The following is a 16,214-nucleotide window of genomic DNA, read 5'->3' as shown; positions in this document are numbered from 1 at the left end:
AGTTTTCTACCAGAATTGCAATAATAAAATTATACAAAAAGACAATTCAGCCATTTAATAAAAGGACTACAAAATAGATCTTAAAATACTTCAAAATATTCCATTTCAGTTAAGGCCGCACAAAAAAACATAAAAAAACATGCCCGGCCTTCCAATAGGTGTATGCATATTTATATAAGACGTACATGTACGCACGAAGGAATGCATCGATTCATGGTCAAGACATGCTTGCAATGGTAGCTGCTCAGATACCAGTATTCAGAATAGAATACTATTTGTTAAAAAAAGAAAAGTTAATCCCATTTCAGACACTGGCTCTGTGGGTGGTCTTACATAGAGCGCTGACCTCCCTACGCCTCAGTATGGACACACGCCTTTGGGTAATGGTTTGTCGGAGACAGTTATATCCCCCCCCCCCCCCCGACAAACGGTGCGACATCTACAAACAAATTCACTGTGCAAGTTTCTAAAGTGCCTTCGTTAAATGGGGTCTGAATAATAATAATAATAATAATAATAATAATAAAGTTAGCCAATCAAAAGTATGATCTCTCTCACAACAACAAAAAATGTTAGGCTTACATTAAACTGTATTATGCTTAGGGTTTTTTGGGGCTTAGAAAAATGATGTAAATGAAGCATTGTTGCTCTGTATTGTCTTTGTTGTGCTAGGTCTCCACTGCAATTGTGCACAGGCGTTCACGCACGACAATAGAACAGGCTGACAGGGGGTGGCTGAGACATGAGAAGAAGATCTCCTGGTTGGTGATTTCCCATTTTTTTGCAGTCAAGCATCTTAAAAGGGAAACATTTTGTAGCAAGGTCTTGCTGGGGTCAATGAAGCGGGAATATTGCATTACATATAGGACACCTCCTCCCCAGAAGATACTTATATGAAAATACATTGTAGAATTGCAAGTTGTTTTAGACCAGGGCTGCACAACATACGGCCCGCGGGCCGCATGCGGCCCCCCTGGCCTCTCTGTGTGGCCCGCGGTGACTCCGGCCAGGTGTGAGATTTTAACCCGCTTGGAACGGTTACACTGTATGAGGATACAGAGTATGTATACAAAATCTAGGTCTTCCAGATCTCTTGCTTCTAATGAAAAACAGAAGCTGAATGCCCAAATTTACAGCACATCACAATGCCTGGCAGGTTTGATTTGTTACATGCCTACCCAACACCCTCATCAACCACAGTATAAAAACAAACAATGAATCCGTGACTGTGAAGATTTTCCTATCGATTGGAGGTTGACCAGTTATTTTTAAGGCGCGTCCAATAGTGATTGAAGAAGTCTCCATTCTGGAAGTGAAGCTTCACGCAGTTCTCCACATTATGCACGGGCCAGTATGTTTATCCAACAAGCAAAGCCCATTCTGTTGCAAGCACTCACATTATTTTGGAACTAATCATACACTAAATGAACAGAAGAAGCTCAACAATTAATAGATTTGTTCACAAAAAAAAAAAGTTGGACATCTTTTTAGATAAAGGTATACAGGGATATACCAAATAAGTATACATGGGAAGGATGTTGATCGAGGGATTAATCCGATTGCCAATTCTTGGAGTTAGGAATTTATTTTTCCCCTTATGAGATATCATTGGATGATATGACACCGGGGTTTTTTGTTTGCCTTACTCTGGATCAATAAGTAAGTCTAGATATAGGATAAAGCATCTGTTGTCTAAATTTAGCATAGGTTGAACTTGATGGACCTACGTCTTTTTTCAACCTCATCTACTATGTAACTATGTAATATTTGCTGCCGCTTTTGAAGACTACGCCATAGTTATGCCACACATGTCTATCTTTGGAGGTTGCACATGGGGGAAATATTAAGAGCTACAGCATAAATAACCAAAAATATCAAATAAATGCAGTCTTCTGTGCCTAAATTGCTAAAATTATTCAGTTTCCTGTTCTTTTGCTTTTGAACACACTGTTTAACGAGACAAATAGGGTCAGAGCATCTAACTTATGTGATAAGAAGAGGCATCTCACAAGTGGTGACTATGTGTGTTAGAAGTAAAAGAAACTGAGTCCTTCAGATTCTAGTAGCCTCCTGCACCAAGTTTGTCGCTTACCCTGTTATTAAAAATAAATAAAGTGAGTGTCTGAAATTAAAATAAGATGATGATGATCCCACACATGGAGTGCTCAAAATAAACTGCATTGGAAGGCCAATGGGATAACTGTATGACAAGTGTTCCATGCATGACACCCGAGAGAAAAGCCGCTTAAGCTTGGCAAAACGGAGCATTGCGATTGCTCTATGCCTCAATCATGACATGTGGTTCATACACAGTGATGAATTCCTCACAAGAAGCCATTCCATGAGCAATATGCATCACAGTGTCGTGGCTGCAACGGCAGAAGAAAAAAAATAATGATTAAAAATAAGAAACACATTGCTTTTATCTGGGGTTTTCCCCCTTTGCTATACCGGGTGTCATGTTTTTGCTCCAGTTCGCCCTCTATTTTGCAGCCTTCACATGTAACCTCATATGTTGCTAGAATGAAGTTTCAGCAGGTATGGCGTTTATTAGCAAGGTACCAACAGAGAACAACGCCAACAGAAAGACTGTGTGGCAAGATGTATTTTACCCTTTTACTGCCAAAAGCGTCATCTTGAAAAACATTATTTTATTTTTTCCCCTCTTAAAGTGTGAAATCTCACATGGCACTAGACCCAGCTGTGCCTTGTAACGCTAGAAAGAATCCTACTAGTTTTCTACCAGAATTGCAATAATAAAATTATATAAAAAGACAATTCAGCCATTTAATAAAAGGACTACAAAATAGATCTTAAAATACTTCAAAATATTCCATTTCAGTTAAGGCCGCACAAAAAAACATAAAAAAACATGCCCGGCCTTCCAATAGGTGTATGCATATTTATATAAGACGTACATGTACGCACGAAGGAATGCATCGATTCATGGTCAAGACATGCTTGCAATGGTAGCTGCTCAGATACCAGTATTCAGAATAGAATACTATTTGTTAAAAAAAGAAAAGTTAATCCCATTTCAGACACTGGCTCTGTGGGTGGTCTTACATAGAGCGCTGACCTCCCTACGCCTCAGTATGGACACACGCCTTTGGGTAATGGTTTGTCGGAGACAGTTATATCCCCCCCCCCCCCCGACAAACGGTGCGACATCTACAAACAAATTCACTGTGCAAGTTTCTAAAGTGCCTTCGTTAAATGGGGTCTGAATAATAATAATAATAATAATAATAATAATAATAATAAAGTTAGCCAATCAAAAGTATGATCTCTCTCACAACAACAAAAAATGTTAGGCTTACATTAAACTGTATTATGCTTAGGGTTTTTTGGGGCTTAGAAAAATGATGTAAATGAAGCATTGTTGCTCTGTATTGTCTTTGTTGTGCTAGGTCTCCACTGCAATTGTGCACAGGCGTTCACGCACGACAATAGAACAGGCTGACAGGGGGTGGCTGAGACATGAGAAGAAGATCTCCTGGTTGGTGATTTCCCATTTTTTTGCAGTCAAGCATCTTAAAAGGGAAACATTTTGTAGCAAGGTCTTGCTGGGGTCAATGAAGCGGGAATATTGCATTACATATAGGACACCTCCTCCCCAGAAGATACTTATATGAAAATACATTGTAGAATTGCAAGTTGTTTTAGACCAGGGCTGCACAACATACGGCCCGCGGGCCGCATGCGGCCCCCCTGGCCTCTCTGTGTGGCCCGCGGTGACTCCGGCCAGGCGCCAGTTAATTAATTAAATTAAAAATGTTTTTTTTTTTTTTTTTTCAAAGTTTCAAAAATCGGCGGCGATTCATCCCCCTCCCCTCCTCCACCGCCCCCCTCCCCTCCCCTCCCCTCCTCCACCGCCCCCCTCCCCTCCCCTCCTCCCCTCCTCCACTGCCCCCCCCTCCCCGCCCCGGTTTTGCAGTGCGCGGGGGCAGAAGCAGCATGAGGAGGATGCAGGATGCCGGGGAGGTCAGAACATGCTGGGGGCGGGGCTTAGTTCCGGGGAGAGGATGTGCTGATCTAAAAGAGGTAGAGGTGTGTGTGTGTGTGTGTGTAAAACGGGCTGGTGGGGGGTGGGTGTGAAAAACGGGCTGGTGCAGAGGTGGGGGGTGGGCTGCTGACATGTGAGGGGGGGGGCTGCTGACATGTGAAGGGGGGGCTGCTGACATGTGAAGGGGGGGTGCTGACATGTGAGGGGGGTGGGCTGCTTACATGTGAGGGGGGTGGGCTGCTGACATGTGAGGGGGTGGGCTGCTGACATGTGGGGGGGTGGGCTGCTGACATGTGAGGGGGGGCTGCTGGCATGTGAGGGGTGGGTGGGCTGCTGGCATGTGAGGGGTGGGTGGGCTGCTGGCATGTGAGGGGTGGGTGGGCTGCTGGCATGTGAGGGGGGGTTGCTGACATGTGAGGTGCAGGGGGGGAAGTGATGTGAGGTGCAGGGGGTGTATGATGTGAGTTGCAGGGGGGGAGAGAGTGTCATATTGAGGAGAGGGGGAAAGAGTGTCATTGAGAGGAGGGGGAGAGAGTGTCATTTAGGGGAGGGGGAGAGTGTCATATTGAAGAGAGGGAGAGAGAGAGAGTGTCATATTGAGGAGAGAGAGACTGTCATATTGAGGGGAGGGGGAGAGAGTGTTATATTGAGGGGAGGGGGAGAGTGTTATATTGAGAGGAGGGGGAGAGAGTGTCATATTGAAGGGAGGGAGAGAGTGTCATATTGAGGGGAGGGGGAGAGTGTGTCATATTGAGGGGAGGGGGAGAGTGTGTCATATTGAGGGGAGGGGGAGAGAGTGTCATATTGAGGGGGGAGGGGGAGTGTGTCATATTGAGGGGAGGGAGAGAGTGTCATATTGAGGGGAGGGAGAGAGAGAGTGTCATATTGAGGGGAGGGAGAGAGAGTCATATTGAGGGGAGGGGGAGAGTGTGTCATATTGAGGGGAGGGGGAGAGTGTCATATTGAGGGGAGGGGGAGAGAGTCATATTGAGAGGAGGGGGAAAGGGTGTGATTTAGGGGAGGGGGAGAGTGTGTCATATTTTGGGGAGGGGGAGAGAGTGTCATATTGAGGGGAGGGGGACAGTGTCATATTGAGGGGAGGGGGAGAGAGTCATATTGAGAGGAGGGGGAAAGGGTGTGATTTAGGGGAGGGGGAGAGTGTGTCATATTTTGGGGAGGGTGAGAGAGTGTCATATTGAGGGGAGGGGGAGAGTGTCATATTGAGGGGAGGGGGAGAGAGTGTCATATTGAGGGGAGGGGGAGAGAGTGTCATATTGAGTGGAGGGGGAGAGAGTGTCATATTGAGGGGAGGGGGAGAGTGTGTCATATTGAGGGGAGGGGGAGAGTGTCATTGAGAGGAGTGGGAGAGAGTGTGATTTAGGGGAGGGGGAGAGAGTGTTATATTGAGGGAAGAGAGACATGGGGGGATGCTGACTTGGGGGGGGGGCTGCTGACATGGAATGGGCTGGGGGGATGTGGAGGGGGTATTGTGTTTTTGATGTGGAGGGTGGTATTGTGTGGGTGAGGGGGAGAGATGGGGTTATGAGAGATAGATGAGGATGATGATGATGGAGAGGTGCTGGAGGAGAGATGATGATGATGATGATGATGATGATGATGATTTAACCCGTGCGGCCCAAATTTTTTTTCCTTGGAGCAGTCCGGCCCTTCTCACTTTACGAGTTGGGCAGGCCTGTTTTAGACAGAAGCCTTTCCCTTGAATGTGATGTTCCAGTGTATATTTAGGATTCTCCTTTTCGTATATTTTCTGGTTGGTCTGAAAGCTTAAAATGCTTTTTTGCCATATGCATAATCTCAACAAGTAATAAACTAAACTGGGATTGCAAGACCCCAAATGTTTTAGGACCACCATCTGTGCCAACACCGTGGTTTTCAACGTATCTCCTGTGAGAGGTTACCATGGGTTGAGAAAAAAATTGGTAGTAGGGGTCATTTGTCATTTCACGAACAAATCATTTAGGTTTTTCCACATTATTTTAATTTAAAAAGCTCTCTACATCCAATAGAAGAAAAATCAAAGACTTAGTGAAACCCTGATTCATTACAAATAATGAGGAATATTGTAAGATGGTACAAAGCAGGTGCTTTGTTAAACACACAAACACACCACAACTGAACAAAACGCAAACCGACTCAGCAAGAATAAACTTGCATGTATTTATTGTGTCGTAAAATAGTGTACCAGAATACCGTAGTTTGGGTCTTTAGCCAGGCCTTCCTCTGGGCTTCACACCGAAAAGTCAGCATCCTGGCACACTGTCTTATACATCGCAATAAATATCCATGTCTATTTTTGCTGTGTGTAAATTACATGTTTTACTGTAATGTTACACATTTCATATGTTGTAAACAGCTGTTGGTTAAAAATTCCACAGCAGTGGTATTTAATTACAGAAATATGGTGGGATTCCACATTCAGAATACATGTGGAGGGTGCCACAAAGGCATCCAATTTGAAAAATGTTAACGAAGGTTCTGAAGGAGGTCGACAACTCCGGGGCTTCATCTGAATTACACCAAAAGTAATGACGGGTTCATCCGTTTCCTGAAAACGTGGCCATTGTACAAAACTCTCCACACATGACTACTCGCCCTCACACAACCAGAACGTGGAGAACAAGTCAAAAAAGTACAATTACATACACTCCAAAATGAAATAATTCCTTATGGGCCCTGGTAAAATGTTAATCCTTTCAAAAGTAATGTACTGGATGAGCCCAGCCTGGCTTACTTTTTCTATTTCATCGGTTACGTACGAGAGTTAAAATAGACTCCAAGTAATCATTAATGCAAACCCTGTTATAACTTGCAAAACTTTTAAAATGCATCTTAAAAGGAGGAAAACACACACACACACACACACACACACACACACACACACACTTAAAATGAAGTGTTGCATATGAGTCTTTCACTTTATTGCAGCTCTGCTCTTACAGCTTTAGCTTGAATTCATGCCCTCCAGTTTTGACGATTGCAAATCAAGTACTAACGGATCTCTAAGATGAAACATCTACATTTATACACAGACTACAAATGTCTATAAATAACGGCAACCCTAGTAAAAGCAGGACTGGCTCATATTTAATAAGGTCCTATTAAGGAGACCATATAGCACCTGAACTGCTAAGTAAACATGAGCCATTATTGCTGGTGCTTTTTTATAGTTAAAGCTTTTGGGGCTGTATTTTACAAGTTACCGAACATATAAACTCGAAAACATATGTTAAGAATAGCAGCATGAGTGTTAAATCTGAGTGCTTCCATTCTGCAGCAACTCCAGAGAGTGTTTTAAAAGGCAAGAATGGAATATTGCAGTGGGTTGCCTTTGCATCGAATAGGCATGATTATATGTTAGAGCTACATCTAGTCAGACCATTATAAACAAAAATGTGTTGGGAAAACTGCACTTGATTTCTAACCTGAACCACGGATATCATGCTGGTTGTTGCATCCTTTGAATGCTGCTGGTGATGCAAGGCGTTCAGGCTTTTTATACATCAAAGTAGTTAATATGCACCTCTGCACAGATACCTGGTGCATGTTACAGGAACTGATCTTTCAACATCCCACTGTCTCCCTTTGGGTATTCTCGACTGATGCCACAGCTGTGCGTTACAGCAACAATTCTTCCATCCTTTGTCAGATGGATTCAGAGCCAGCCAACCCTGGGGACCTTTCGCAATATGGCATGGAAACGTTGGTTTTAATTACGATTAAATGTACAATTTTAACTGCTTCACTGTTAGAGTGTCATTTTTAAAACAACCATTGCAGTCATTTCTGTTGAACCCCTTTAAAGATTAGATTTTCTCCTAACCACGCTTTCATGTACCAAAATTAGAATGCAAGTTCTTCAGCCCATGTACCATGCACTTTATCTTCTATGTTCTGTGCTGAAGAAAGGGCATTAGCACGATTTACACCAGACACTGTTCAGAGAATTGTAGCTCCCTGTAAGCGCTAATCCCAATGCAATGCTGCAATGTACAAAACTCCAAAGTACAACTCAAGAGTTGCAATCTACAAGCATCCAAGAACAGCCTAATTAAATCTCTTATTAGCAAACATGTTCTCGTCAATATGCAAAAATTGTTTTGACATAGTAAGACAAATAATCATAACTGCATACTCCTAAAAGTAAAACATTAAACAGCACAACACACGGTTTTCAAGTGCTGGAGATCACCAAGAAATATATATGTATATACATGCGTGGTGTGACGCATGGTAAAAAATTCCAAAAGGTGTTCTCAGCTCACCATTATATTTATACTTTAACAACTCATGCTGCAAAAGGGAAAAAAAAAAAAAGGCTTTTCACTTGATCAAAGCTATTCAGTAACCTCTTAAGGCATATGTTGATTACACAACTTCACACACTAGTGTGCTAAAGTCCATGCAATCAAGTCATGAACAGCCATCTGTGGATCCACAGAAGAATGTTAAACTCATAAGGGTATTTGTTCCAGCATCAAAGGAAACAGCACAATTACCTATACCCGGTGCTGGCTTCCAAAAGGAAGATTTAATTTATGTTTAATGTCTCCATTACCAGCTCAACTAATGTGCTTGATCAATTAAAATAAATAATTGACTCAGGATAGTCTAGAGTTTTTATGACGATAACTGAACACACCGTAAATTGCACAATTGATAAGTCAATATCCTTGTGGACTAAAATATAGATCAGTTTTGTGCTCAAAGCCTGGAGGATCATAAAAAGCATTATTACAACAGAATTAGGATGCGTGTCATGGTGTTTGCATTTTTTTACATGCCTAAAATGCAAGCCTAGCAAAACTGATTTATAACCCGATGTGTAGGGGGGAGGGGAGAGAATAATCAAGAGTTTGTATGTGCATCTGTAGTTGTAGGAATTAACAAATAGGAAAAGTATGAACATAGACGCATCTCCATTGCGAGTCTGCAAATAATAATCGCAAAGACATTCTGAAGGCCAAATGTTACACTGACCTTTTCTCAACAGCCCAGACACCGCAGTGGCTGTGATATGAAAGACAAGTGAGAAGCAGATGACTTAAAAATCGGTATTGTGTGTACTGTGTCTTTTGCAGGGAGGGGAGTTAACCCTACCTGAAAATGAACATGATGCATTGTGTAAAAGGGAGTCTGTTTATTTCCAACTTGATACAGTTGAGCAGACATTTAATTCCCAAAAATGTGTACACCATTCATCTTCTTGGGAAAATAAAGACATATGTATGCTGCTGCCATACCCACCGCATTACAAGAAGGCGATCTCTAGCCTAGGTAGGGCACTGGGAATGGTTACTGATAGTACCTGATGATTATTTTGGAGTGCTCCAGTAATGTAGAGCCTGTGCTCTCCAAGGTGATAAAAACTTACTGGAGGAGGTAAGCAATAGCACCGAGTTGCCCCTATTCAAAATAGTCAGAAGCGGGGTAACCTTTACACATTTGGATTATCCCACATCTCCCTATATTGAACAGGATAGATGTAACTTAGTTTTGCAACAATCATTTTTTTTTATGGTGGGTTGAAGAATGTAAGACATGCAAGTTATTCCACTTCGGTGGGGGGGGGGAGGGGTCATCAACAGGCCGGAGAGGTTGAATCTGATGGCATCAACATACCCATTTCTTGGTCAGCACGAGCAGCTTTGCAGCCAATAGCTGCTTAGAAAAGAAAAGGTTGCATTGTAATGCGAGTTGCAGATTGCTTTAGTGTGAAGTCAAGTGATCCAAAATCATCTGGAATGCAAACACCTCCACTCTTCCAGCCAATGGTTACATGTATGTACCTGTACATGGTTACCGGTATACCACATGCCACCACCACCAGTTGGAAGATACTCACAGCAAAAAGGTCAAACTTTGCCCCTGGTGACAAACACGCCTTCTACAAATTAGCTGGTCTTTCAGGGCTCATATCAATATCCACTTCAAAAAAAAAGCTCTCCAACAGCCAGGCTTCCTGTAGTGTCAAATCACTAAATCAATTGAAATGTATACACATGCTGAAATCAATGCAGGTCTTTGGTTAAACCTGAAGGAATAGGACAGTATACTGTACCTGACAGCTGATCAGTGCATCTGTACAAAAGAAAATAAAAGGCAACATAACCAAAGACCTAGAAGAGGATCCAACCACTTACTTTTCATATTCTGTGTTGTCTTTGTCACAACGAGCGTCCTTGTGCTTCTGCCAATCTTTACCATGCTTGCAAGTGGTCAAGAGGACAACATCCTCCCCATTATGGACGTGATATAAGGCATTCCTGGTGTCGGACCCAATACCTGTCAGGTACCTTTTCCCCTTGAATACCAGCATGTACTTCCTAATAGGGGGGATAGTGTTAAACCGCAGGAATCCCTTCTCCCCCCCTGTCCTGGGATGATCCTTAGAAAACAGTGGGATGGAGACATCAAAGTTGGGGCGGAAGTTTTCCGTGCTGATGCTGGCCTTGGCCAGCATGGCCTGGCCTATGTCAAAGCCCACATCTTCAGTGTAATCGGGCCAGGTGCCGGAGTATAAATTAAAAATTACATGGTTTCTGCCATTGTTCCACAGGTGCAGGTTCTGGATTTTCGACTTGAGGTTGTGCACATACTGAGGGGACAGCTGGTCCCGGTCCATGGTGTCCAGGCTCAGGACAAACAGGCAAGCCTGGCTCGGGTCAGAGGTGGAAAACCGGGAGCTCTCGATGGCCGACAGGATGTGCTGGTAACTTTCGGAGATCTTGTCCCCTTTCTGCTGCGGGTACGCGTAGACCTTGAACCCGTTCCTCTTGCACAGGGCGAAGTCAAAGCAGGAGTCCATGCGGCAGCGCTTGCCCTTGTACGCGCTGGAGTTGGCGTCTCGCTTCTGCCGGGGGGACAGCTGCTGGCCGCTGGGGTCCGGGCTCTCCTGCTGATCCCACTGGATGAAGGGAAGCAGGGAGTCCGGGAAAGGTGGCCAGGGGTGAGCGGGACTCCGCTGCAAGCCATTTCCACTGCGATCGCCCCGTTTGCTTCGGTTCCTAAACTGCAAGCCTCCCAAGTAGAAGAGCAGGGCGAGACAAGTGCCGGCAGAGAGCAGGATGAAGTAGCGTTTTTTGGCCTGCATGTGTCCGATCTGGGTTAAGATGATCGTATATGAACACGAAATGCCCCCAAGTTTCCCCAATCCACACTTTCAGCTCCACTCCGCCATCTTCCTGCCGGAGAAGATTGCAAACTCTCTTCTGCCACCTTCTTCTTCTTCTTGCTCCTTTCCCCAAGCCTCGGGCTGATCCAGCGCATGTGGGCGATTTCCTCTAACTTTCTCCCCTTCTATCTTTCATCTTTGGGAGGGTGCGGGGGTCAGGGGACAAGGAGGGGGAATGGATACGGGAAATTTAAAAAAAATATATAAAAACTATTTAAAAAAAAGGGGAAAGTTGATGAGGATTTTTCCCCCAGGAGTCTGCAATGATCTTGTTCCAGACACCAGGCAAATCAGATGCTGACCGAGACCGGGCTGCTGCTTGTAGTGTGTGTAGCCCTCATCGGTGCCGTGCAACTAACACACTTCATCAACTTTAAAAGGGACGAAACCGAACAAGAAGACAGGGAGCATTCGGTAGACGTGGTTCTGTGCATTAAAAAAAAATTAAATCCAAGGCGACTGGACCGAGCAGATCCAACACCGGTTCAGAGCAGCATTACATGTTTCTGTGTGAGCAGCGTAACCTTACAAATCCCTGCATTTCTCTTCATTCCCCTCTGCAGCAGCAGCAGCACCTTCTTCTCCCAGACTCTTGTGTTGATGTCGAGCTGTAGATGGATCCCCGTGCAGGGGGGGGGGAATAAAGATGGAACGAGCTCCCACGTCAGACCTGTGACCAGGGAGAGAGAAGCCGCGGGGTTCCACTAACAGAACGTTGGAGATTTGCAGTGTTCGATTTCAGAACGTTAACCCGGTTCCGATCGCTACTCTAACACATTCCATTCCCTACACGACAGCTTCTGACCTCATCTATCCACGCATCCTGCTCTCCTATTGGGCGTACGTCACGTCCGGGGTGGGAGGTGCTTCCGCTGCACCCATCCAGAACCCGGCCTTCAATCTGCCAGCCTTCCACTCCCATCCACAGAGAGGATGCAGTGTGATTGCATTGAACACCTTGAGATGTGTGCGGCTGGAGCCTTAAGTTTATATGAGCAATGCATAGAGGAAGCAGAGGACTTACATTACACATGTTTGGCTCCAGCATCAGTCACAGCCGCTGCTTTCTTGCAGGGAGGGTTGTGGCCGCTTGTACTGACATGTCATCGATTAGTATAAAAAAAACAATGTAGCAGTAAAATGAAAATGTGGGAATGAATTGGATTCGCATCGTATATTACCGGAGCTCTGTGCCTTCGGTAAGACATTGGATATTCACATGAGGCCGTGCATTAAACCGATTGCAAGTCCATTGTCCTGTTTCTGCAAATGGGCTCTGCCACAAACAAAAGGAAGCTGCTGATCTCACTGACTTTGTCTTAAGTCTTTAGGTTCAAGGATCCATGAGATGTCTGAGGCCTGCCACCATGACAGGGAAATAGTTAATGCAGTCCAACTCCTAAAAATGAATACTTCACAGTTAAGACCATTGCCCTTGTTTTTGTAGAGTGCAATAATTGTTGTATATACCTGTCTTTATGTATGTATATCTTTATATAGCACATCTTTAATGTACATAGCGCTTCACAGCAGTAATACACGTGATATAATCATATAAATAACACATTGGAAGAAATGTTTCAGACATAAAAGTGACATTTAGGAAAAGGAGTCCTTGCCCCGAAGAGCTTACAATCTAATTTATGAAGTCACTGCCAAATCTGGCTGCAACATTCTACAGGCATTTTGGCAACAATGGTTTCATCATTGCATTACTAGAGATATCCGAAAGTATCCAAAATGCAATCGTGCAATGTTTTAGCGTTTGTTTATTTTCCCATTTGGATTCTTTGCAAAACTTTTGCCGAGCCTCAGTGGGCTAATAATGTCTCGATGCTTCTGAAAGCATGTAAAGTTGCTAAGAATATTGCGCGTCAGTGAGCATAACGATGTGTGTGGAGTTTCAGCAAGCGAATCTAGCGATTTCAGATTTCCCAAATGTGCATATTAACCCCCTGGGTGCCGTTTGGATGTAGCTACTATGTCATGCGGCCGCTCCGCCTTTGCTTACCTTGCACCTCACAACTGGAACAATCTACCCGAGACTCTCAAAGCCGCCACCGGACTAAGTTTTTTCAAAACTAAAGCGGTCTCGCATTTTAATCTAGTCTGTAACTGTTACATATGCCTTATAACATATCTTTAAATGTGTTGATGCAATGTATTTAAATATAATGTATAACCATGTTCAGTTAATGTAACCGTGTATTGTCATCATAACCTTGTGCCCAGGACAAACATGAAAACGAGAGGTAACTCTCAATGGATTAAACTTCCTGGTAAAATATTTTATAATTAAATAATAACCCTGCACGTTTTTCTAAGGGAGATCGTGTTCGAATAGCGATGTGTCACTAAGTGGAACAGGAGGAGGCGGACTCATTCCATCATCAGGTACCGCTCCGTGATCGTGAGGGCCAGCGGGGCCCCTTCGGCACTCAGAAGAGGACGGGAAATTGCAGTGCACGTTAACTTACCGTCGAGACTCTTTGCCCCGGCTGGAATTAGGGGAAAATATTCTCGTGGTTCGCAACTGGGCTAATGTTTTCCACATCTCTATTCACTGCGAGATGGTTCTGTAGTCGTGCAGTTAGTGTAAATTCACATTAGATATATAGGGAAACCGTCAAGTTTAAGTGGACCAAGAATGAAGGTTGATCTTTGATGTGAATAGCTGTGGTATTGTATTCCTGTTGATCACATGTGCTGTGTACACCGAGCATGCAGCACCATCTGTGCTGGTTCCCAGGGCCCTACAGGGGAAGCAGAGGCTGCAGCGCCTCCTGCTGGTTCGCTCCTCACATAAATGAAAGTCCTAATGAGAAGACACTGCCTTTCCAAGAAGTTAAAGCAGCAGTTCAAGCGATATCCTACGTGTGTTTTTTTTAAATAAATCAGTTCTGTACTATGTGAAAATACTTGTAGCATTTAAAAATATTTTTGTTTTAAAAACATTTGTAATGTTTCTAATGTAAGAAGCATTTCCAAAGTGACAGCCCCCTTCCCCTTCTGATAGGCTCTGGCTCCTGAGCCCCGCCCTCTCTCTAGCAGTGCACCAATTGAATCTAGTAACTGCCCAGTCAATCATATTCTAGGAACTACATTTCCCAAAATGCTGTGCAAGAACCGAAATAGCCCTGAGCAAGCTATCTATTACAGTGGATTACAGGAGAACGGATCGATCTGCAGCTTAGCCAATCACTTGTCAGTGTGCAGATTGTATTGATGCACATATTGAATGGGGAAAAAAATATATTTAAAAAAACGGCTGCTTGAACTGCAGCTTTGATGTTGCCTTCATCCCGCCCAACTAGCCACAGGTTATACTGAATATGAACAAAAGTCCTAAGATTCATTTGTAATATGAACATTATTTGTTGAGTTAAGAGAGTTTGGTTAATACTGGTCCCTGGCAGTAGATCACTCTCCCTTTATGGCTAATTTGAACATTTAACCAATCAATAATACAAACAAAAAGATTTCTGCTGTAATTATCTGAAATTCCCTGCTGCAATGATTGTTTGATAACAGGATTTTATCTTTTGGGAAACCATACACGAAAAATCCGTGGTAAACCTAATACTAAACTATACATGGTGTCATTATCCTGAAAATTACATATATACCTCTACAGTAACCCCACATGATTTGCACATTGATGGCACAGTCCCCCTTAACATCATGAATTGAAACAGTAATAAAGAAAATGTACAGCTTTGCTCCAGAAATATTTTCAAACACACAAAATTACCAGAAGATAACATAGTATGGGAACGAAAAAGTGACACACTGCTCATTTGCATGTCATTTCCCAGAATACCTGGTTGCAGTGGAAGCATTGTATGCTAAGAGAAAAGGAAAAGTCTGTATTGCAGACTAGTCTGAGACATGTAAATGTCCCCACAAGTGGTATTTTTATTTGTCATACACAATACAGTGCAGGGTTTTCATCACTTTGTTACTCACCCTCACTTGTTTAGTGTCTAGAATGAAAATAGAACACAGAAGCAGTGTGTATACAGAGAAAAACTGTGCTTCGCCATCTTTAAGGCTGCTTTTTCTAATTGTCTTATACCATCAGCCTCCCATTGACATTTCACGAAGGACATTTATTCCTGCCGCCCTAGTCTTTCATTGTAACCCTCTCAGTGCTGAAGGAGCCTGCAAAGGATTGATGACCTCTACAACATTGGGGGGTAAGAGAGTCTCTTTCTTTTTCGCTGGTTTTGACAGCAAAATTGTTAGTCTACCTTCTCCATACCAATCCAATATAATGTGACCACTACAGTTAACCAATACCTGCAAATTACTCTCTAGATGCCAATAATTTGACCTTTTCAATGTGGAGCACTACATACCTGATAATTTTGTCCTAACAATGCTCTCATCTTAATGAGCACTTTGATGGTCTAGCTGAGCACCGTTCTCTGGGCTGTTCCAGACAGGTTTCTCTCACACAATGGACTTCTCAGGCTTATTTTTATTATATCCACTATACAGCTTTTTTGTTAGAATTTGTGAAGAGATACCACTTATCTGATAAGAGAGCACCTACTATGTTGTCTCTCAGCATCCTTTTTTAACACGGCACAATTGTTAGATAAAAGGCAACACATTCATCTTTTAAATGTATTTACTAATGGTCCATATACCACAAACTGTTCATTAAGGCCCAGATCCACAAAAGGGTGCTAACTTTTAGAACGCCTTTACTCCCTTTCATGTGAATGGGAGTAATGGTGTGTTAAAGCTTAGCACCCTTTTGTGGATCTGGGCCTAAAAGGTGCAATCCCACATCGTCGGACAGTTGAATTTCTTCAGGGCCTCTGAATGAGGAAGTGTTTGTCAAGCAAGTGTTTTCTTTACCCTTTTCCCCACCCTGTCCTTATCATGGAGCCAGGAGAGGTGGGGAGGGGGAACTCTGTCTGTACAAGCACTTGCTGATCACACCCTGATATCAAACCCTTCCCAAATATAACGTTAAATAAATAAAAAAATACATATAGGTGTCAGGTT

At 43.4% G+C, this 16,214-nt stretch overlaps 1 protein-coding gene across 1 annotated transcript in view; it reads right to left on the bottom strand.

Moving 5' to 3' along the window:
- Positions 1-12,042, bottom strand: part of EXT1 (exostosin glycosyltransferase 1) — a 280,625-nt gene extending 268,583 nt beyond the window's left edge. The window contains exon 1 of the mRNA XM_075582398.1: positions 10,168-12,042. Within this exon, the coding sequence (XP_075438513.1) occupies positions 10,168-11,117 (950 nt within the window). The 5' untranslated portion in view covers positions 11,118-12,042. The remainder of the gene's footprint in view (positions 1-10,167) is intronic.
- Between the last annotated feature and the right edge of the window lie 4,172 nt (positions 12,043-16,214).

The sequence above is a fragment of the Ascaphus truei genome, chromosome 2, assembly GCF_040206685.1.
Source record: "Ascaphus truei isolate aAscTru1 chromosome 2, aAscTru1.hap1, whole genome shotgun sequence".
In the NCBI taxonomy this organism is placed as follows: Eukaryota; Metazoa; Chordata; class Amphibia; order Anura; family Ascaphidae; genus Ascaphus; species Ascaphus truei.
Note: the sequence above shows the minus strand (reverse complement) of the source record. Positions and strands in the feature narration are given on the sequence as shown.